Source organism: Danio aesculapii, chromosome 21 (genome assembly GCF_903798145.1).
Source record: "Danio aesculapii chromosome 21, fDanAes4.1, whole genome shotgun sequence".
Taxonomy (NCBI): Eukaryota; Metazoa; Chordata; class Actinopteri; order Cypriniformes; family Danionidae; genus Danio; species Danio aesculapii.
In genome coordinates, this window is record NC_079455.1 from 33,034,903 (window position 1) to 33,057,835 (window position 22,933).

The window sequence follows — 22,933 nt, forward strand, 5'->3', positions numbered from 1 at the left end:
AGCCACTGTGCTGCCACCTCATAATTCAAAACACTTAAAAACCATACTTAACAAGGTCTTTTGACTTTCAAATTTTGCCACAGGTTTCCTGTGAGGGTGGATTTAGGGGTTAGGGGTAGACTGTAAAAAAATCTGTAGCTGTGGTTGCCATAATTTAATCGTTAAAAATATGGTAGGAATATAAAATTAATTTAGGTAAATTACCGTATTTTTTTGTCACACATCAAAGTTTCGAAGTAATAACATCTACATCAGTGATTTTCAACCACTGTGCCGCGGCACACTAGTGTGCCGTGAGAGGTCGTCAGGTGTGCCGTGAAAAATTATCCAATGTCACTTTTTAAAAATTTTAAATTTTATAAAACATATATTAATCATTTTCTGCAAATATTACGTCATTGTCCACTGTTCTTGCTGTAAAGACTGGGAGGGTAATTTAATATTCGTCCCTGTGGCAACACGTAGCTGATTGCCTCGTTCCTCCGAGAGACTTAATGATGCACGTGAGCGGTCGTGGTGACAGTCATGGAGAAGTTTTTAAAAAGGACAACTGCAAACTCCGAATTGGGTTCTGTACAAGATTCTGACCCGGATGAAGGCCCTAGTATTAGTGGTGGGAAAAAGAAAGCAAAGACGGTGAGCTCAAGGCAATATAGTGAAAGCTATCTTTCGTATGGATTTACTTTCACCGGGGATGAGACGACACCTACTCCATTATGCCTAGTGTGTGGCGAGAAGCTATCCAACAGCGCCATGGTGCCGAGCAAGCTTAAACGCCATCTCCAAACGAAACACCCGGCGCTTCAAAACAAGCCGACAGACAATTTTGTTCGCCTGCGTGTAAATACAGAGAAACAGGCAAGCTTTATGAGAAAAACCACAAAGGTAAATGAGAAAGCGCTAAAAGCTAGTTACCTAGTAGCCGAACTCGTTGCTAAATCAAAAAAGCCGCACACTTTGGCAGAGACATTAATACTACCTGCCTGTATAGCCATTGTCAACGAGATGCTCGGCCCCGACGCAGTTAAAGGCATAGCTAAAGTCCCGCTCTCTGATAGCACAATTGCCAGACGTATTGATGACATGTCTACAGACATCGAAAGCCATGTTTTGGAAAAGATACGCATCAGTAGGAAATTTGCGTTGCAAGTTGACGAGTCTACGGATATTAGTGGACATTCTCAGCTCTTGGCTAATGTGCGTTTTGTGGATGGAGATTCCATTAGAGAAAACTTCCTATTTTGCAAGGCACTGCCAGAAAAAACAACTGGAGAAGAAATTTTTCGGGTCACATCGCAATATCTGGACCAGGGAGGACTTACGTGGGAAAACTGCACAAGTGTTTGCACTGATGGAGCTGCAGCCATGGTCGGGCGCACCAAAGGCTTTGTGAGCAGAGTGAAGGAAAAAAACCCAGACCTGATTGTTACGCACTGTTTTTTGCACCGTGAGGCCCTCGTTGCTAAGACTTTACCAGCAGAACTGGTTCCTGTGTTGGACGATGTGGTGCGCATAGTGAACTTTGTAAAGACACGACCTCTGAAAAGCCGTATATTCGCATCTCTGTGTGAGGAAATGGGAGCGGAGCATAAGGTCTTATTGCTCCATACGGAGGTCCGATGGTTGTCGCGCGGCAAAGTGCTGGCCCGTGTGTATGAGCTGCGAGAGGAACTTAAAATGTTTCTGACAAATGAGAGGTCTGATTACTCAAATCTGTTTTCAGGTGATGAGTGGTGCTCAAAGCTGGCATACCTGGCTGATATATTTTATCATCTGAATGAACTGAACACAAGGATGCAGGGCCGAAATGAAAACCTGCTTACAAGCACAGATAAAGTAAATGGATTCCGTTTAAAGGTCCACCTCTGGCGACAACATGTGCAACGTGCCAACCTGGAGATGTTCCCACTCACAGAGAAACGGCAAAGTCCCACTGCTGCACTGTGTGAGGTAATATGTAAACATTTGAAAAGTCTGGAGGAGAAGTTGTCATTTTATTTCTCTTCAGCCTCCACTGAATGCTTTGACTGGGTTAGGGACCCATACAGCTCAGCATCAGTTGTTGGAAAGGACATGACTTTACAAGAGCAGGAGGAACTAACTGAACTGAAACAGGATCGAGGTTTAAAACTAAGATTTGCTGATCTTCCTTTGGACAGTTTTTGGTTGACTGCTGCCAAGGAGTTCCCCATTCTGGCCAACAAAGCTGTTCTGACATTGCTCCCATTTTCCACAACATATCTGTGTGAGCTGAGCTTTTCAAGCCTAACTTCTATAAAAACTAAAAACAGAGAGAGACTGAGAGCTGTTGAAGAAGAGCTTCGTGTGTGTCTTTCTTCTATTCCTGCCAGGATATCGGCTTTGTGTTCATCCAAACAGGCCCAGGTTTCACACTGACTTGAGTATAAATAAATTTTGAAATTATATTGTAAATAAATATACTGTTCAGAGTGTCATTTTATAACATTTTTGGTTAGTGGTGTGCCGCAAAATTTTTCCAATGTAAAAAACGTGCCCTGGCTCAAAAAAGGTTGAAAAACACTGATCTACATGATTTAACTTTGTTACATAGACAAAAACAAAAGCATAAGCAAGTGTGGATGAGAAGGTCAGATGATAAACCAAAGCTCATCACAGACAACTTTTCCCACAAGCAGAGAAGCACAATAACATATAGAAGTGTCATTCACACAACTATTAATCACCATCATGGATGTGAAAATGAAAGTAATGCTACTGTATAAACATTATTTATCAACATTTGATGCAACATAAAACTCTAATGTGCAGAACTCAGTAGAAAAAAAACTAAAAAGAAGCATAGAAATGTCAACAAAAAAGACATAAAAATGTAATGCAGAGAATTCTGGTAGCATAAAATTACGGTTATTTACTGTAAATACATGTATTAAGAAAGCACATTTGTTAATACATTGTTCTCCCCTTGTTGGCGTGGGTGTTCTTTGGGTTCTCAGATTTCAAACACAGCTCAAAAACACGTGGTATAAGTGAATTGGATGAATTATAGGTGAATTGGATGAATTAAATTGACCATAGTGCGTGCAAAAAACATATGCCAGATTGTTTAGCGGTTCATTCCACTGTGGCGACCCCTGATAAATAAGTAACTAAGCTGAAGGAAAATGAATAAATAAATGAATGAAATCACAAGCATATTTTTTACGGTAAGGCCATATAATAAACAGGTTTTTACAGTATTAAATACTGAACGACTATGGAGAGTCCTCGTAAACTATATATAAAAGAGAGTGTGTGTATATATATTTATGTGTGTGTGTGTGTGATAGACATATGGAGGTCATTAGGAGGAGGGAGCATAACTGGAGATGCACCTCAACAGCTGTGTCCACATTACATACATCTGTTTCTCAGAGAAAACTCAGTGTGATTTAAAGGAAGTGGGTGAATGCTCTTATGTAAGCGGCTCCTGCAACTTTTCTCGCTTTCCATCAAGTTACCAAGGAAATAACCTACTGATGTATCACATGGCCAAGAATTTCTTAATGAGTTGCATTTTACTGGATTTCTGCTAATTAAGATGTTTGAGAAGCCAATTACAGTAAATATCATCTTCCTCTGCCTCCCTAATTACAGATAGAGGAGGTGGAAGGATTTGAAACAGAATAACGGTCCCTTATAAAAGATTTGTCCTTTCATCTTAAGGGTTTGTTTGCGGACCTTATTTGCATACTCTAGCAGTCGCCAAATGAGAAACAGAAAGCTAAATGTGTGTTTTAAAAGATATTTTAAACCAGAGCTGCAATTAGGCCTCCCGAAATGTTATGAAAATTGTTATTAAAATTGCTGTAAGTTAATAAACTTTGTGTCAGAGGTGCCTTTTCTGCATTTATCTGCTTGAAATGATTTTCAAACTAGTCTATTTGCGAATTAATTAGGCAACGTGTCCATGGAAATGCTTCAAAGTTTAAAGGGTTAACCCCCATCCAAAAAACTTTGTCGTTCAAATTCCATAAGATTTGCATTAGTTTAAAGGGTTAGTTCACCCAAAAAATACAAATTCTGGTAAAGTACTCACTCTCATGTCATTTTAATCCCTTAGACCTTCATTTATTCATCTTTGGAACACAAATGACCACATTTCAGATGAAATCCGAGAGCTCTCTCATCCTCCATAGACCGCAATGATCACAAGACATTCAAAGTCCAATAAAGGAACCAAACAAATTGTCAAAACATTGCATGTGACTTCAGTGGTTCAACTGTAATCTTACAAAGCTCCAAAAACACTTTTGTGGGCTCAAAGAAAACAAAAAAGTCTTGGTTCAACTTTGTAAATTAAATATGTTGCTTTGTTTTGTGCTTGTATTAATGGTTCAGTGGATCAAATTCAAAGTGCAGATGATATTACATTTGCCCAATAACAAGTTTAACTATTAGAAATTCTAAACAATATTAAAGACAAGTTAGCTGTCAGTAATATGAGAAAAAACATACAGTATACAAATTAGCAGCGATTAGAGAGCCTACAAAAAGTAATAAAATGTAAAATAGCCCTGCATAGACTTGCCTGCATAAAATGTATAGTCTGTAGTGATATTTTACATTTTATTACTTTTAATAATAGTACATTTTATTACTTATTACAATTTAAGCCTTAATAAAGTTAGAAACATTATTCAGTCAAGAGCATTTCTAATTTTCTGTTATGCTGTTCACACCAGATGTGGCACGCGCGGATAAATTGCGCTATTCGCGTGTACATTTTGAGTTTACTCGCTACATTCGCTTCATGGGCAGGGCATCTGTCTGCCCGGTGACTCTAGCTTCATTGCTAAATGGCTAACATGGATTTTATTGAGAGATTAGCTGTGTTTATATGCTTTAGGAAGGCTGAAAAACAGCGTAGATTTGTTCAGCGCCATGTCCACTAGATTGTGATTTCTGAGGTGCACCCAGCTCTGTGAGTTCATCCACAGAGATTATACCTGGATGATGGAGGCTTTCAGCTGTGCTTCAGACTCAGCCCAGCTCAGTTTGATGAACTGTTGTCCGGTGTCAGCAAGAGGATTTTCCCTCAGGACACCAACAACAGGTGCATCATAATCACGCCACTACTAGAGAAAGCTCCTGATTGGTTTACACAGAGCGAATGTCTGCCGAAGTTCAGATTTTCCAACTCAAGCGATTTGCGTGTTAAGCATGTCAAATGCGCAAAACGCTCAACTCATGCCACTTCATTCACGTGAATCATGCTGCAGGATGTCTATTCGCATCTTTGCATTGACTGAACATGTATATTACTCGCGCTTGACGCTTCATTCGTGTCTTGTGTAAACGCAGCATAAGAGATAATGCACGGATCCAATACACTGATACACGTTTTCTTTCTCAAACTTTTCCATTCATTTAAACATAATGTAGCTTACCCAAAACTAAAAATCTGATGTTATCATATTGATCCTCAGGAAAACCAAGATGTAGATGACTTTTTCTTCATTAGAACAGACTTTGAGAGTCAAAAAACTCAATGGCTACATGCTAAAGTAAATGGATAGTTCAATCAAAGGTGACAGTTCTGTCATTATTTACTCTGGTATTACTGGTTCCAAACACTGCTGAACACTAAAGAAGACATTCTGAAAACATGTAACCATTGACTTCCATTGTAGAAACACTATGGAAGTCAATGGTTACAGGTTTTCAGCGCTCCTCAAACATCTTCATTTGTGCTCAACAGAACAAAGAAACTCATAAAGGTTTGAGTAAATACTGAGTAAATTTTCATTTTTGTGTGAACTGTCCCTTTAATACTCTTAGTTCCTGATGATACATTGAGGTTATATGAAGTGAAAACATCAGTCTGTGCAAGAAACTGCACATTATTTACAACATTATTACCTTTAATCCACATCATCAACAAACTCTCCTGTGTTTGTATACAGTCTGGCCTCCTTTCACTTCATAGGAGACACTCATTTGGTAGACACTGGAGTATGTTGTTTAGTGCTCTTCTTTTGTGTTTCACACCCACACACAAACACACACACACTGGGAAAATTACTTTTGATTTAACATATAAATGTGAGAAAATAAGAACAGAATTTTCATTTCGTTTGTTTAAAGTCATTGTCAATGTTCTGTAAGATGCAACAATCTCTAAAATAAAAGAATTAACATGATTCCTTAAAAAGAGTGGCATAACCTTATTACCCATAATTCGGCAGACTACTAGATTGCACCGTTTTAGCTTATGTCTGCTGCCTAATTTGGAGGAAAGATACTAATGAGGGTGTTTTCAAGAAAACAGTGAGCAATCTCTACATCCTGTGAAAGTCATGAAATGATTAATTTGCTTCTGCTTCTCTCCCTCTCTCCTCGTCTTTCGTCTCTCGTTCTGTATTCTGTCGGCGTCTTGCACTTATTGTATGATAATACTCAAGGTAGATTGTTGTGTTATCTTGTCTACAGTCCATATATAAATGTTAATGTCATCTGTGCATGACTCAGACACACACACACACATAGGCTGACATTCATGCAGAGCACATTTCGCATTTGTTGCAGAAGATGATGCAAGAGTGCTGTTAAACCAGTCACTGAACATTTCCATGGATAGAGCGCACACATTATAATCAGTTCCACTTTAGTTCAGCAACTCATGTTCAAAATGAAATGTTATTATTTATCACCTTCAAGATGATATCAAAGATATGTGATTTCCATTGTGCTAAAGATAAAGGAAGAGTTTTGGCTAAACTATCTGTTTTTAACCCGTCCCTAAAACAAATGAAAGTAAATGGAACACAGGAATGGCTTCAGTAGGATCACCTTACTCTTTATTTGTATATTAATAAAGATATGATCTTATACTATTTTAATCGGTCACACCTTATTTTGATGGTCTGTAGTTTGAATTTATGTTACATTGCATCTACATGCCAACTAGTTCTCCTTAGATTATAAGTAGACTGTTAGGTTGGGGTTAGGGTTAGTGTACATGTTGGTTGACGTACTTGCAAAGTTTCTTATAGTCAGTTAAATGTCTGTTGAAGAAGCAGTATCAACAGATATTAGCAGACAGTAATACTCGAATGGACCATCAATAATACCTTTTAATCTTATGCAATCTTCTTTTGGTTTCATATAGGATGTCATACAGGTTTGGAAATAATGTAATAAATAAATGAATAAAGTTTTATATTCTTTCTCTTTTCCCCCCATACATGTCCATTCAGATATAATCGATGCTGTCAATAATAATTAAATGCATACATTTGAAGTAATTTTTAATTTATATATATATTTAAGAGTTTCTAAAATATAAAAATAAATATGGAATATAAGATAAAATATGCATTGAATGTCAATGTATTAGTATTTTTGCATATACATTTATAAAAATATAATCTTGTTGCTATTGTATATCATTTAAAATATAGCAATTTGAAATGTATATTAAAAAGAAAAAGAATAATACTTTATAAATAATTACACTCACTGACCACTTTATTAGGTACACCTTACTAGTACTGGGTTGGACCCCCTTTTGCCTTCAGGACTGCCTTAATCCTTTATGGCATAGATTCAACAAGGCACTGGAAATATTCCTCAGAGATTTTGGTCACTTTTGACATGATAGCATCATGCAGTTGTAGTTGTAAACTCATTGCCATGTTCAAGAAACCAGTCTGAGATGATTTGCGCTTTATGACATGTCGTGTTTTCCTGCTGGGACAAGAAGGTACACTGTGGTCATAAAGGGATGGACACGATAAGCAACAATATTCAGGCTGTGGCACTGACCCCATCTGAATATCGCAGCAGAAATCGAGAATCATCAGACCAGACAATGTTTTTTCAATGTTCTATTGTCTAATTTTGGTGAGTCTGTGTGCCTCTGTTTCATGTTCTTAGCTGATAGCAGTGGTACCCGATGTGGTCTTTTGCTGCTGTAGCCCATCCGCCTCATAGTTGGGCATGTTGTGCATTCAGAGATGCTCTTCTGCATACCTCAGTTGTAACGAGGGGTTATTTGAGTTACTGTTGTCTTTCTATCAGCTGGTACCAGTCTGGCCATTCTCCTCTAACCTCTGGCATCTACAGGGCATTTGCGCCCACAGAACTGCCTCTCACTGGATATTTTCTCTTTTTCGGACCATTCTCTGTAACCCCAAGAGATGGTTGTACTTGAAAATCCCAGTAGATCGACAGTTTCTGAAATACTCAGACCAGCCAGTCTGGCGCCAACAACCATTTCACGTTCAAAGTCACTTAAATCACCTTTCTTCCCCATTTTGATGCTCAGTTTTGAACTGCAGCAGATCGTCTTGACCATGTATATATGTATATGTATGTATATATATATATATATATATATATATATATATATATATATATATATCGTGATGACATGTATCGTCGCATGCCTATATATATATATACATATATATATATATATATATATATATATATATATATATATATATATATATATATATATATATATATATATATATATATATATATATATATATATATATATATATATATAATACTTATTATAATATAACTAAAAATATTATTAAAACAACATGAATGTACAGTATTAAGATATTTTTACGTTACTACACACATTTTTAATATATATTCAGTATATTGGCTTAATTTAATTAATTCAGAACCAGGAAATCAGAGCACATCACACCTGTCCTCAGGTCTTTACACTGGCTCCCAGTTACATTCAGAATAGATTTTAAAGTATTATTACTGGTCTATAAATCACTAAATGGCCTAGGACCTCAATACATTACAGATATGCTCACTGAATATAAACCTAACAGATCACTCAGATCTTTAGGATCAAATAGATTAGAAATCCCAAGAGTTCAGTCAAAGCAGGGTGAATCGGCTTTCAGCTACTACGCCCCTTGCTGCTGGAATCAGCTTCCAGAAATGATCAGATGTGCTCCAACATTAGGCACATTCAAATCAAGACTGAAAACACATCTGTTTAGCTGTGCCTTAACTGAATGAGCACTGTGCTACGTCCGACAGATCGAACTACTATGTTTTTCTCTTCTTTTTAATTCTTTTATAACACATTTTGTCAGCTTTTATTTTTATTTATTTTATTTTTATTTTTACCATTTTTATTATTTGTTTTTATTTCTCTTATACTTGTTTCTTTTATTCCTGTTTATGTAAAGCACTTTGAATTGCCACTGTGTATGAAATGTGCTATATAAATAAACTTGCCTTGCCTTAATTTGTGACTATAAAAGACATTCCTTATTTAAAATATATATTTTAAACATCTGCGATTTATACTATATTATATGCATACATTGAGGAAGTCAGCAGAGCAGCAGTGAATGTTAGCAGTGTGACTGTTTGAACCAGTTGCAGTGACTTAAGATGACAGAGTCCAAACTAGTTTAAAGATATCTGGCAGATGCTTCTTGAGGAGGTGTGATGAAAGAGCCAACGCGTGTGTGTGTGTGTGTGTGTGTGTGTGTGTGTGTGTGTGTGTGTGTGTGTGTGCGTGTGCGTGTGTGCGTGTGTGCGTGTGTGTGTGTGTGTGGCAAATGCTCAGCTATTTCTTTAAATGGAGTGTGTGTGTGTGTGTATAAGGGGCGGGCAGCGCTTCTCTGCCGTCTCCCGGGCGGCTGGCATTTGATGCGAGCTATCTCATCATTCCCCATTCTCATGCTAATGAAGCTAAAGATCATGCCTGTGACGGATGGACGGGTGGAGTGAGAGGACGGGCTGAGAGCGCGCTGTTCGATGACACTTTCTATCCTGACACACACACACAGACTCCTCATAACTGCTTTGAACTCAACTGAACTTACTAGAACATTCAGGGTCAGTCCACTGTCACAAATGGTGTGTTCACACTTGGCAGGTTTGGTTTGATTAAACCGAACTCTGGTGTGGATGCTCAGTTACAGCGCTTCAGTTGAATAGGTGTGAACGCTGCCATATAAACTGCAACGAGCATCAAACAAGTGGACCAAGACTACTGAAAAGATGAGTCTCGATATAATTCCAAATCAATTCTTGTGTGGTTCGAAAAAAAACATGAACAACGAACACTCTCTGATATAAAAGTACAAAGCGGACACTGGGATAGTACTTTCTCATGATGTATACCTCAGGAGCCCATGCTGGCACCTTTTATTTTTGTATTTATATACTAGGGCTGCATGATTAATCGATAAAAAGATTACGATCTAGACTCCCCCACATGATTTTAATCCAGCATCTCTACTATTTAGCCAATTATATTTTCAAGTTTGGGAGAAGCGGTCGCACAAGTCTTTACGTTGTTTTATACATTGCTCAGCATCGACACCTTCAAATGATGTTAAAAGTGTCATATACTGTATTTATAAGGAACAATTCACCTTCCAAAAATATAATTTCTGTCTTAATCTAATGATGTATTCGCGGCCACAAAATCACACATGAGCTGCCGCACTGTCTGTTTACTACTGAGAGGATGTGCGCTTGCCCACCCATGATGTCTAATAATAAACAGAGCCTGTAGAGGCTGTGAATAACAGGTAATAAAATTGTAAATAACGTTCAGTTTGTTGCACAGAGTGATCATTTGAGATCCGCGTGAGAAGTATGATTTGCATGCATGTTTTTTTTCCTCAAAGTAACGGCAGCCATGACATGAGCGCTCTCGGCAGTGAAACCGAAAGCACGCACATCATTTAAATGATCCGATGGCATTTTAGAGTCATGATTACAACAAACATTTAATGTTTTTCTTTCATAGCGAACACAAAGTGTTGTGGATGAACATAAATGTTTAACAGTGTCAGTCTATAATGCTGGATATAATGCAAGAGGGAATCTAATAATGACAAATGTCTGATTTTACCAGTAAAAATAAATGGTGTAATAATGTTGTCAATGACAGATTCCAAGCATATGTCTTAAACACAATAGGCCCTATCATACACCTGGCACAATAAGGCTCAAGATGTGTTCGGCGTGATGTGTTGCTATTTTCAGACCAGCACAACCCTAATTTTCCCGTTTTGCACCATTTAAATAACAAATCCATTTGTGCCACTTTGTGGACTCATGGGTGTTCCGGTCTAGAAAGGAGGTGTGTTAAGGCGCATTGTTGGCGATTTGCTATTTTGAGGAACTGAAGTAGACTGTGCAATAGACCAGTTGATAGCAGGTCTAAAGTCCAGTGCAAAGCACATTAGTTCATTAAACGCACTAAAGCCTTAAACGCTTATACATTCCTTAATAATGCAGGATGTACAGCAATACACAAATCTTTACATATGAAAAAAATTTAAGTATTTAAACATTACAAAAATTATTATTTTCTACATAAATATAAAAAACACTGCCTCCATCTCTTCATGTCGGGAGGCTTTTTTCAGTTTATTCATGACGATTTGCATTTGTATAATGTTATTATTCTTGTTCTCCATCCTTGTGCTGCAGATGGTCTGTTTAACTGTTTTCTCACTAGTGAAGCATTTAGTTTTTCCACTCAGAAAATCCGTCATGTAAATAGCAAATGACTCTTAAAGGGAATGTGAGATGAGACTCTGATTGGTTTAATGTACATCATGCTCAAAACACACCCATGACTCATCAAGAGAAAAAGCACAACCCTGTTAGACCATGCACCGCAGCGCAAATCGTATTTTTTCGTCCTTAAAATAGCAAAAATGGATTCGAACACGCCCTTAATGCTTTTGCCTCATGCACTTTAGACTTTGCACCTAGATCAATAAAATAGAGCCCAATAATTCAACTTCAGAATTATGAGTAATTGTATTATTATGTAATCACTTTACTGTGAATAAACAACCAGGACAAAGTCTTTCAAGTCAAACTTTCAAAGTCTATACAAAAATTAGCATTTTAAACAACAGTAGACCAACACATAGGCCTAATATTATTGTTGTTTTACTGTATGTTTGGTAAATAACAATAATAAAAGCCTACTCATATTAACCTTTATTTTACATCTACAAAACTGAGAAAATCGTGATCTTGATTTTAAGCAAAAAAAATTGTGATTCTCATTTTGTCCAGAATCGGGCAGCCCTAATACAGTAGATATAGTCAAAATTCTTTGTTGAGGATTCATTTAAAGTAATTTATATAATATTTCCTCTTTCTTTTGGGAGGAAGAGAGGGGAGACTAAAGCATAATTGCTTGAATTGACCGTTTTTTTGTTTGTAATGGATCACCCATCGGACTCAGTATGCAAGATTTCTGTGTGTGACAAAATTTCCAAGATACAAATACATAAAAACAAACTCAAACTTCAGTTTTCATTTACTAAATGAACCTTGGTTCTGTCTATGCATTTTAGTGTGATATGGATGGAAACCATATTGCCCTCTCCGCACGACTCATCCAGGTACGTTTGCTTGACGTCTAGCTCTTTTCAACGATGCTTTTAAGAAGCAAAGCCAAGTCTAATGGGTCTGGCCGGGTGCCAGAAAGAAGGTCGCATCAGGGTCAGTGGATGTTAACCTCCTAAAGAGCACCCCGGGGCCTGTTCTAAATATACAGCATGTGAGCACAGCGTCTCAGTCCCGTCATTAGATAATGGTGTTGCAGTTACTCCACGTCCTCCCAAGAGCCAGGCCAGATCAGAGCTTGCCAACAGCGAGGACATGGCCCATGTCAGATGTCAGAGACGATGCTTTGGACGTCCGCAGACACAAACATTTGCTCTTGTAATCCAGTATAGGGCTTTGTAATGCTGCTTAAGTGCCTTATGTGTAGGTGTGGGCAGGTCGGGCATCTAATTGACCCTGTTTCCTCTGGTTTGTGCCACATTAACTTGGCGAGAGACATTGCACATTGTAGAGCCGTCTGAAAAGACTTCCGTACCTGACGGGCTTTCATTTGGGGACAATGAATGTGTCCGACAGCAGACTGTGTTAAAGACTCTAGTTTTCCAACGCACATTTAATAGCCTGAAAGCTGAAAGATATTTATTCTGTCTTGCTGGAATAATAGCACGTCTGGGCCATTGTTGAAAATCAGCATTCTTGAGCTGTTCTCGTTTTGTTCAAGGTGTTTCAGACTGCCTGCTGACTGTAGTTGCTGTAAAAAATTAAATTGTGGGTTACATTTAATAACTTCTCACATACTGTCATTCTTTGGAAGCAATTAAGCCTTCCTATATATTATTGTGATGTGTTTTAGTTGTGCTTGTCAAGCCAGATGTTAAGTGCATGTGTAATTCCGGTATTGTATGCTGCGGTATTGTTCGGAGTGACTGTCAATCAGTCATATTTGGATGCAAGTGTGCATAATAGACCAGCGCTGGGCCTAAAACCTTTCTTTAAGGTTTAAATAGCTTTAAGGCAGCAATTTGCCTGTACTGTATCATCTGAAATGACCTTAAAAATGAAAATAGCTCAAGTGTTCTGAACATAACAATGATATAGACATGCTTATTATTCATAAGATCTGTTTAAATATAACTTTTGTTAGTTTAACGTGTATATTGTGAAATTTGTTCCATATGTTTGCAATGAGCCAACAGACACTTGTATATGTTTGTAATACTGCAACAAACATGAATATAAGGATTTAATGATTATTTATGCATCATGTCATATCTCATATAAATGTCATGTCATATAAATGGAATTTTCCATTTCTTAGTAGCACAAGTACTAGATTTTATTTACATAAATACCTCACTCTGAAGAGACATACAGTAAGGTCTGCTTAAATGTTTCTTTTGTTTGTTTAACATGTATATTGTCAAATTTGCTGCATATGTTGGTAATGAGGCAACAGATCCTTGTAAATGTTTGCAATGATGTGACAAACATTCATAAAAGGGTTTACTGCACATTTATGTATCGTGTCATATCTCTCAGCTCTTACTGGGAATTTTCCATTTCTTAGTAGCACAATTACTAGATTTTTTCACAGAAACACCTCATAAATACCTCACTCTGAAGAGACATACAGTAAGGTCTGCTTAAATGTTTCTTTTGTTACTTTAACAGGTATATTGTCAAATTTGCTACATATGTTTGTAATGAGCCAACAGATCCTTGTAAATGTTTGCAATGACGTGACAAACATGCATATAAGGGCTCACTGCACATTTTTGCACAGTGTCATATCTCTCAGCTCTTACTGGGAATTTTCCATTTCTTAGTAGCAAAATTACCAGATTTTTCTCACAAAAATACCTCATAAATACCTCACTCTGAAGAGACATAAGATCTGTTTAAATATAACTTTTGTTAGTTTAATGTGTATATTGTGAAATTTGCTGCAAATGCTTGTAATGAGGCAACAGACGCTTGTATATGTTTGCAATAATGCAACAAACATGAATATAAGGGTTCAATGATTATTTATGCATCATGTCATATCTGTCAGCTCTTAGTGTTATTTTTCCGTTTCCTAGTAGCACAATTACTAGATTTTTTCACAGAAATACCTCATAAATACCTCTCTCTAAAGAGACATACAGTAAGTCGTTTCTTTTGTTAGTTTAACGTGTATATTGTCAAATTTGCTGCATGTGTTAGTAATGAGGCAACAGATCCTTGTATATGTTTGCAATGAAGCAACAAACATGCATATAAGGGTTTAATGCACATTTATGCACCGTGTCATAACTCTCAGCTCTTACTGAGAATTTTCCATTTCTTAGTAGCAAAATTACTGGGTTTTCTCACAGAAATACCTCATAAGTACCTCACTCTGAAGAGACATAAGATCTGTTTAAATATAACTCTTGTTAGTTTAACGTGTATTTTGTGAAATTTGCTGCATAGGTTTGTAATGGGGCAACAGATCCTTGTATATGTTTGTAAAACTGCAACAAACATGAATATAAGGGTTTACTGCACATTTATGCATCGTGTCATATCTCTCAGCTCTTACTGGGAATTTTCCATTTCTTAGTAGCAAAATTACCAGATTTTTCTCACAGAAATACCTCATAAATACCTCACTCTGAAGAGACATAAGATCTGTTTACATAAAACTTTTGTTAGTTGAATGTGTATATTGTCGAATTTGCTGCATATGCTTGTAATGAGGCAACAGACACTTGTATATGTTTGTAATAATGCAACAAACATGAATATAAGAGTTTAATGCACGTTTATGTATCGTGTCGTATCTCTCAGCTCTTACTGGGAATTTTCCATTTCTTAGTAGCAAAATTACTGGGTTTTCTCACAGAAATACCTCATAAATACCTCACTCTGAAGAGACATAAGATCTGTTTAAATATAACTTTTGTTAGTTTAACGTGTATATTGTCGAATTTGCTGCATATGCTTGTAATGGGGCAACAGACACTTGTATATGTTTGTAATAACACAACAAACATGAATTTATGATTGAATTGAAACGTTTATGTATCGTGTCATATCTCTCAGCTCTTAGTGTTATTTTTCCATTTCTTAGTAGATTTTTTCACAGAAATACCTCACAAATACCTCACTATGAAAAGATGTGAGGTCTATTTACATGTGTCTTTTGTTACTTTAACGTTATATTGTCAAATTTTCTGCAAATGCTTGTAATGAGGCAACAGATCCTTGTATATGTTTGTAATGAGGCAAACATATATAGGGGTTTAATGCATGTTTATGCATCGTGTCATGTCTCTCAGCTCTTAATGGGTATTTTCCAGAGTGGATGCTCATAAACTATAAAAAACTCATCTGTTTATGCAGAGGTTGTTATTGAAGATGTTTCTTATACTGTATGTTAAAACCACAAAATACTACTTTAAATACATTTCTGTCTGCCCCATTTGTTGAGTATAATTATAAATAAATGATTAATTTAGGTTACTCAAACTAGGTTAATCTGCTGGCTTTAAGTTAGCTTACTCAATATACTCACTCAGTATACACTGGCATTTAACAATAATATATATTTAATTTGTTTTCAAACTATGGCTGTATTTATTAGATAATATAGTTTAATTTATTAATAAAAACCTTGTTAGTATTGCATATTAGAATAATTAGTATTATTTATAGAATAATAGAATAAGTATTACATATTTAAATGTTTTCTATTTTAATATGATCAAAAAATTCCTGTCACAGTTGAAAAAATGTTTTACTAGTTCATGGAGATATGGAAAATTAAAAAGCAAAGACTTATTTACTTTTTATTAATAATAACAGTAATTTTCTATTTGTTTAAATGTTTTCAAGCATTTTAAATTTTAGGGATAATAATTTATGCATACGAGACTTTTATTAAAAATCATCCAACAAATCTTACAATCTCCAAAGCCTTAAAAGTGTAATTTCTTTTTTATTTACACTACAAAATTGCTGCTGTATACTGTGTTGTCTAAATTATATAAATAATACAATATATTATATTATATTATATTATATTATATTATATTATATTATATTATATTATATTATATTATATATTATTATATTATATTATATTATATTATATTATATTATATTATATTATATTATATTATATTATATTATATTATATTATATTATATTACATTATATTATATTACATTATATTATATTATATAAATTTCTTAGGCTATAAATATCATATAGCCAACTGGTTTTGTAGCTGATGATGTAAAAAAACAAAACTACTGATATCTTTAGATGTCATTTATTTTATCGTTTTTGTAGCTACTGGATGCCTTGAAAAGCAGGCATTATACTGCACAGAACCTGTGATTTGCTTGCTTTCCTATAACATGGCTGACTCTCATCTGCACTTAATGGACGGATTATATCGTCCCATCTTTATCCTAAAATCCCTTTTTAACCGCATATTCTGTTGCATACTTTACACAAAAACGAATGCATACGGTTCTCGCAAAGAGTCCCCAAAGGGCTCAGAGTAATTTAGCTCAGCAGCGGTATTTTAAAATCCCCCCTGGGTCTTTTTAAAGGATACAACAGTTAAAAGGTACAACAGGTTGTTTATGCCTTCTTGTAGCGGCTGACAGCCTGGCTATTTTCACAGAAATACCTCATAAAGCATGTCGGAGCTTTTTCCATTGTCACCTTTCTCTCCCTTTGGAGTGGTTGCTGCCCAGAAACAGCACCTGAAACATAAACACATGATAGGAAGTTTATGGCGTCTTCGGAGTATTTGAGGCTGACTGATTGTCCAATCATTTCATGTAATTGCTCGCACCTGGTTTAGCAGAAGGAAAATTGGTCCTGAGTGACTTTGCTGTCTCCATAGGCACAGTTTTTCACTTGGAAAGAGCCAACGTTGTCACTCGCTGCAGTCATTTCATCTTGGTTTCTCTTCTTCACTTCCTCCATGTGTTGCACAACCCAGATTCTAAAAAAAAAACTGTGTCGTTTTTGTACAATATATTAAAATCTAGATGATTTAGATAGTATACAACATCCCTGTGTTCATTCTGAAGTATAGCATTGGCTGATGTAAACTAGAAATGCATTGATCCTGATACTTGGATCGGATATCGGTTAGATACCGCATGTTTTGCTGGATCCGTTATCGGCTAGGGCTTGGTGATCTGGGCAAAAAAATCGTATCTCGTTATTTTTAGGAGGAATGACAGTATACGATATATAATAATAATCAAAAGTGTGCAGATAGATAAACAATTACAAATGTATATGTACAGTGGGTGTGTACAGTTCAAATAAGTGAATCAGTGCAATGTAGTGCAATGAATATGTGCAAATTTAAATGTGCAAATGTTAAATAGTGCAGTGATTGTGAGGAGTTTAAGTTAGAGGAGAGTGTGGGATGTATTGGGGGGGGGGGGGGGGGGGGGGCAAAAGAGTCAATGAGGGGCAGTGTTCAAAAGGGAGACAGCTCTGAGGTAAAAGCTGTTCCTCAGTCTTCTCGGTTTTGTCCGGGGGAGCCTGAAGCACCTGCCGGAAGGCAGGAGAGAAAACAGTCTGTGAACAGGGTGAGAGGTGTCCTCAAGAATACTGCGTGCTCGGCGCAGACAGTGTTTCTTCTGGATGTCCTCTATGGCTGTCAGTGTAGTCCCTGTGATGCGTTGGCCAGTTTTCACCACCCGCTCTGCAACAGCAGCTTCCATACCAGACTGTGCCGCAGTTGGTCAGGATGCTTTCTATTGTGCAACGGTAGAAGTTCACCAAGACGGCTGATGAAAGCTGGTTCTTATTAAGTTGCCTTAAGAAAAATAGGCGCTGGTGAGCCTTCTTGACCAGGCTGGAGGTGCTGGTGATCCAGGAGAGGTCCTTTGAGATGTGGGTCCCCAGGAACTTGAAGGATTAGACAGGCTCAACGACTATCCCATTGATGTGGATGGGATCATGTGAGCCTGTTCGTCCCTTCCTGAAGTCGACAATGAGCTCCTTGGTCTTGTTGGTGTTAAGAAGCAGATTATTGTCGGTGCACCAAGCGGCCAGATGCTGTATCTCCTCCCGGTAGGCAGTCTCATCATTATTGCTGATTAGACCAATCACCATTTTAGACCAAAAAAACATTTTAAGGTCAAAATTATTAGCCCCTTTAAGCTATTTTTTTTCGATTAGTCTACAGAACAAACCATCACCTTTTCTTATTACCCTAACCTGCCTAGTTAACCTAATTAACCTAGCTAAGCCTTTCAATTTCACTTTAAGCTGTATAGAAGTGTCTTGAAAAATATCTAGTCAAATATTATTTATTGTCATCATGGTAAAAATGATCAAATAAATCAGTTATTAGAAATGAGTTATTAAAACTATTATGCTTAGAAATGTGTTGGAAAAATCTGCTCTCCGTTAAACAGAAATTGAGGAAAAAATAAACGGGGGCTAATAATTTTGACTTCAACTGTATGTATTGTGCACAATTATTAAACAGTGCACATCTCGAAGATATCTAAAGATAAGTCTTTCACTCCATGCAAAAAAGCCTACACTTTCTTTTGTTTTGACTAAACTTGTTTTACTAAATATTAAATAAGGAGATGAAAACGAATAGACAATAATAATGAAAAGTAACAAAATTGAGTACTGTGATGAAATACTGGTTAAGCATATAAATGTAAACAGTCATTACTACTAACAATCATTTTCTAGCATAACAATCATTTACTACTAGCACTTAGCGTATGGTTCGCAGGTTTAAATAAATATGTGATACATTACCACATTAGTTATATTGCACCACGTGCATCTTTTCTTTTCGGAAGGCACACTACGAGTAAAAGATGCTTCCAGAGAGCTTTGTTTCGGGGCAGATGTTTTGGTTTGTGGCTGCATAGTCTTTGTGGCAAGAAGTTGTAGCACGAAGCCCTGTATATGGGCTGTTTTTACTGCTCATCGGAAGTTTCAAATCTGATCCATTTCCAGATAAATGAACCATTGTTTTTCTTTTTACTGACCAGTACATTTTCTGTGTTGACTGGCACTGCCTGTTCCTCTATGTCGTGTGTAGTGATGGGTCGTTCTTGAACGATTCGTTAATTTTTTTTTACAAATCTTGTGTATGACTTGAGAACAACGAGTAATCTCAGGGAGTGAATTGTTCATTTGCGCATGCGTACATTTGTGTCTGTTTCACGCAGAATGCGCACGTGTGGCCTCAAACCATATCGATATGAAAGATATTGGATAATCCCGCATTGCGTTGGCGAATCACATCGATATATCCCCAGAACTCAATATACCACCCAGCCCTAGTATCAGCCAGTTGGGACCAATCCAAATGTGATCTTGCTATATTCTGTGTAATTTATAAGGCAACAAAAACCATGAAGGTAGCCTATTATAAGGGTCTAGAAAGTTGTCATGTAGGCCTACTATATCCCAAATGTTCTGAAACTGTCCTATAGTGTAATGTGAAGTACAGATGAATATTCAAGTGGTTAAATTCATGTTCAGTTCAGCGCTTCCTGCCGCTGTGCCTGTCAATCATTCTTCATTCATTCACAATTCAAGCTGCGTTTTGCATTCATGACAACTCGAAAAACTTTCTCCAAGACTATTTGTTCATATAGTTTTGCATTAAATGGGTTCATTTTGACCTGCAACAAGGAGTTCATTGTGCAATTCATTAAAATCATGTTGTGCTGTGTCTGTTAGGTCAGCAGATCGCATTCGCAATACTGGAGTAAAGAGGGTTATTGCCTGCTCTTTACACACAAAGTAGGCCTACCTGAAACGTTAAATTAGAAAAGGCTCAATAATACATTAGACAGATCCTCAACGCACTCATTTCTTCCCTTTGAGCTGCTGTTTTGAAAGTGTCCGCAGATACCGGAGGACTGCGCTCTATGTCTCAGTGATGCATCAAGCACTTCATTCACACACCGGTTGCACAGATGCGATGTGCGCCGCTCCGTAAAATCATTTTAGAATATTAAATGTTTCTGTTCTTTCGTCCTTCTGACTGAGTTTATTCTTCTGAGGGGAATAGTTTAAGTGCTGCGAATAGTTTGTAAAGCCTGGCTCATTGTGGTCAAAGTGGTTGATTAAATTTATAAAAGTGAAATTGACGGCGCATTATGGATTGACATAAACAAAAAAAATTTAGCCTAATATAAGCTACTCTGAAACTGAATTTTTTACAGTAAGTTTATTTGTATCAATATTTAATTTAACAGACCAGTTTGTGTTTTGGCACTGAAGTATATAAGCGGACATTGTTTTGAACTGTCCTAATCTCTCACAACAATATTGAGGAATTAAGTAAAACTGACCTCAGATCCCTAATGTAAACATCAAATTTCGAATTAAAAAAAACATTTAATTAGTAAATAATATGTTTTTTATACTCACTTGAGATGGTTTTGGATTTAATCTTAGAGGGTTAATGTGAATAGTTGGTTGCTAGGTTATCAATACTACAGCAAAGTCCCTTTAGGCAAAGACTAGTTGTGGATTAGTGGATTACTTCAGAAAACCAGCACAATCAGACGATCATTGGTGTTGTGATCTTGTTATTTTCGAGTGCACATGCGCATTACCTTTGGTAATCTGAAAATATGCTGATTTTGTTTTAATTCTGACATTTTGAAACCAATCTTATGAGATGGTTCATTAATTTTGTTGGTGATTCCAAATATGTAATGTAATTGTAAGCTTGACAAACATTTTTGGAGAATTTAATGTCATAATTTGTTTTGTTCACAGAGTTTGAGGTTTACTGTATCATTATTTTTGACACCGCAGATGTTGATCTACCCCTATCATTGCTCACTTGCCTTGCCTAAATATTTTTGTTTTTGACTATTAAAGTATTTGCCTTGGTAAATTAAAGTGGTTAAATTAAAAAATTCTAATATTCCTAAATGTATTGTTAAAAATATTTAATAATTATCGATTTTCAATGATATGAAACATGATATTGTGATTTTTATTTATTTATTTATTTATTTTTTCTCAATATTACCCAGCCCCAATCAACAAATTGAAATAAAAGTCTCAGTAACTTCCGGTTCACACAGACATTTTAGTTTGCCTAGAATAAATGCAGACAAACAACCTCTTTTGTCTAATGACTTGCCTAATTATTCTAACCTGCCTAGTTAATCTAATAACATAGTTAAGCCTCTAAATTGCACATTAAGGTAATTACTAATATCTTGCGAAGTAACTAGAAACATATTTTGTAATGTTATCATGGTAAAAACTAAATTAATTATTAGCAATTATTCAATAAAACTGTTATGTTTAAAAAACATATAGAAATTTATTAATTTAATAATAATAATAATAATAATAATAATAATAATAATAATAATAATAATAATAATAATAATAATAATAATAATAATAATAAGTTTGCCTTCGAATTTACAGTGCATCCGGAAAGTATTCATAGCTCTTCACTTTTTCCACTTTTTTTGTATGTGACAGCCTTGTTCTAAAATGGATTAAATTGATTAACTTCCTCAAATCTACACACAATACCCCATAATGACAATGTGAAAAGAGATTTTTTTTAATTGTTGCAAATTTATTAAAAATAAAAAACCTAAAGTATTCACAGCCTTTGCTCAATACTTTAATGATGCACCTTTGGCAGCAATTACAGCCTCAAGTCTTTTTGAATATGATGCCACAAGCTTGGCACATCTGTCTTTGGGAATTTTGCCTATTCCTTTTGGCAAATTCAAGGCGGTAAGTGGCTTCTGTCCGGCCACTCTACCTTACAGGCCTGATTGGTGGATTGCTGCACAGATAGTTGTCCTTCTGTAAGGTTCTCCTCTCTCCACAGAAGAACGCTGGAGCTCAGACAGAGTGACCATCGGGTTATTGATCACCTCCCTGACTAAGGCCCTTCTCCCCCAATCACTCAGCTTAGATGGCCAGCCAGCTCTTGGAAGAGTCCTGGTGGTTCCAAACATCTTCCCCTTTTGGATGATGGAGGCCACCATGCTCATTGGAACTTTCAGAGCAGAAGACATTTTTCTGTAACCTTCCCCAGCCTTGTGCCTCGAGACAATCCTGTCTCGGAGGTCTACAGACAATTCCTTTGTCCTCATGCTTGGTTTGTGCTTTGACATGCACTGTCAACCCTAGGACCTTATATAGACAGGTGTATGCCTTTTCAAATCATGTCCAATCAATTGAATTTGCCTCAGGTGAACTCCAATTAAGCTGCTGAATCATCTCAAGAATTATGAGTGGAGACAGAATGACCTGAGCTCAATTTAGAGCTTCATGGCAAAGATTGTGAATACTTAAGTACATGTGATTTTTCAAGTTTTTTATTTTTTATAAATTTGCAACAATTAATTTTTTTTTTTTCACGTTGTCATTATGGGGTATTGTGTGTAGAATTTTGGGGAAATTAATGAATTTAATCCATTTTGGAATAAGGCTGTAACATAAAAAAATGTGGAAAAGTAAAGCGCTATGAATACTTTCTGGATGCACAGTATATACTTCATATTTTTTATGGTTTTTGTTTGTGAAGTAATATATGTACATTATATTTATAAATCACATATTTTTTATAAGT

General features: G+C 36.3%; 1 protein-coding gene across 1 annotated transcript; it reads left to right on the forward strand.

Annotated features, from left to right (window-relative positions):
* Nucleotides 1–525: 525 nt before the first annotated feature.
* Nucleotides 526–2,397, forward strand: LOC130215062 (SCAN domain-containing protein 3-like). Its single transcript, XM_056446949.1, has one exon. It carries the CDS (start codon nt 526–528, stop codon nt 2,395–2,397), a length of 1,872 nt encoding a protein of 623 aa, XP_056302924.1.
* The last annotated feature ends 20,536 nt before the right edge of the window (nt 2,398–22,933 follow it).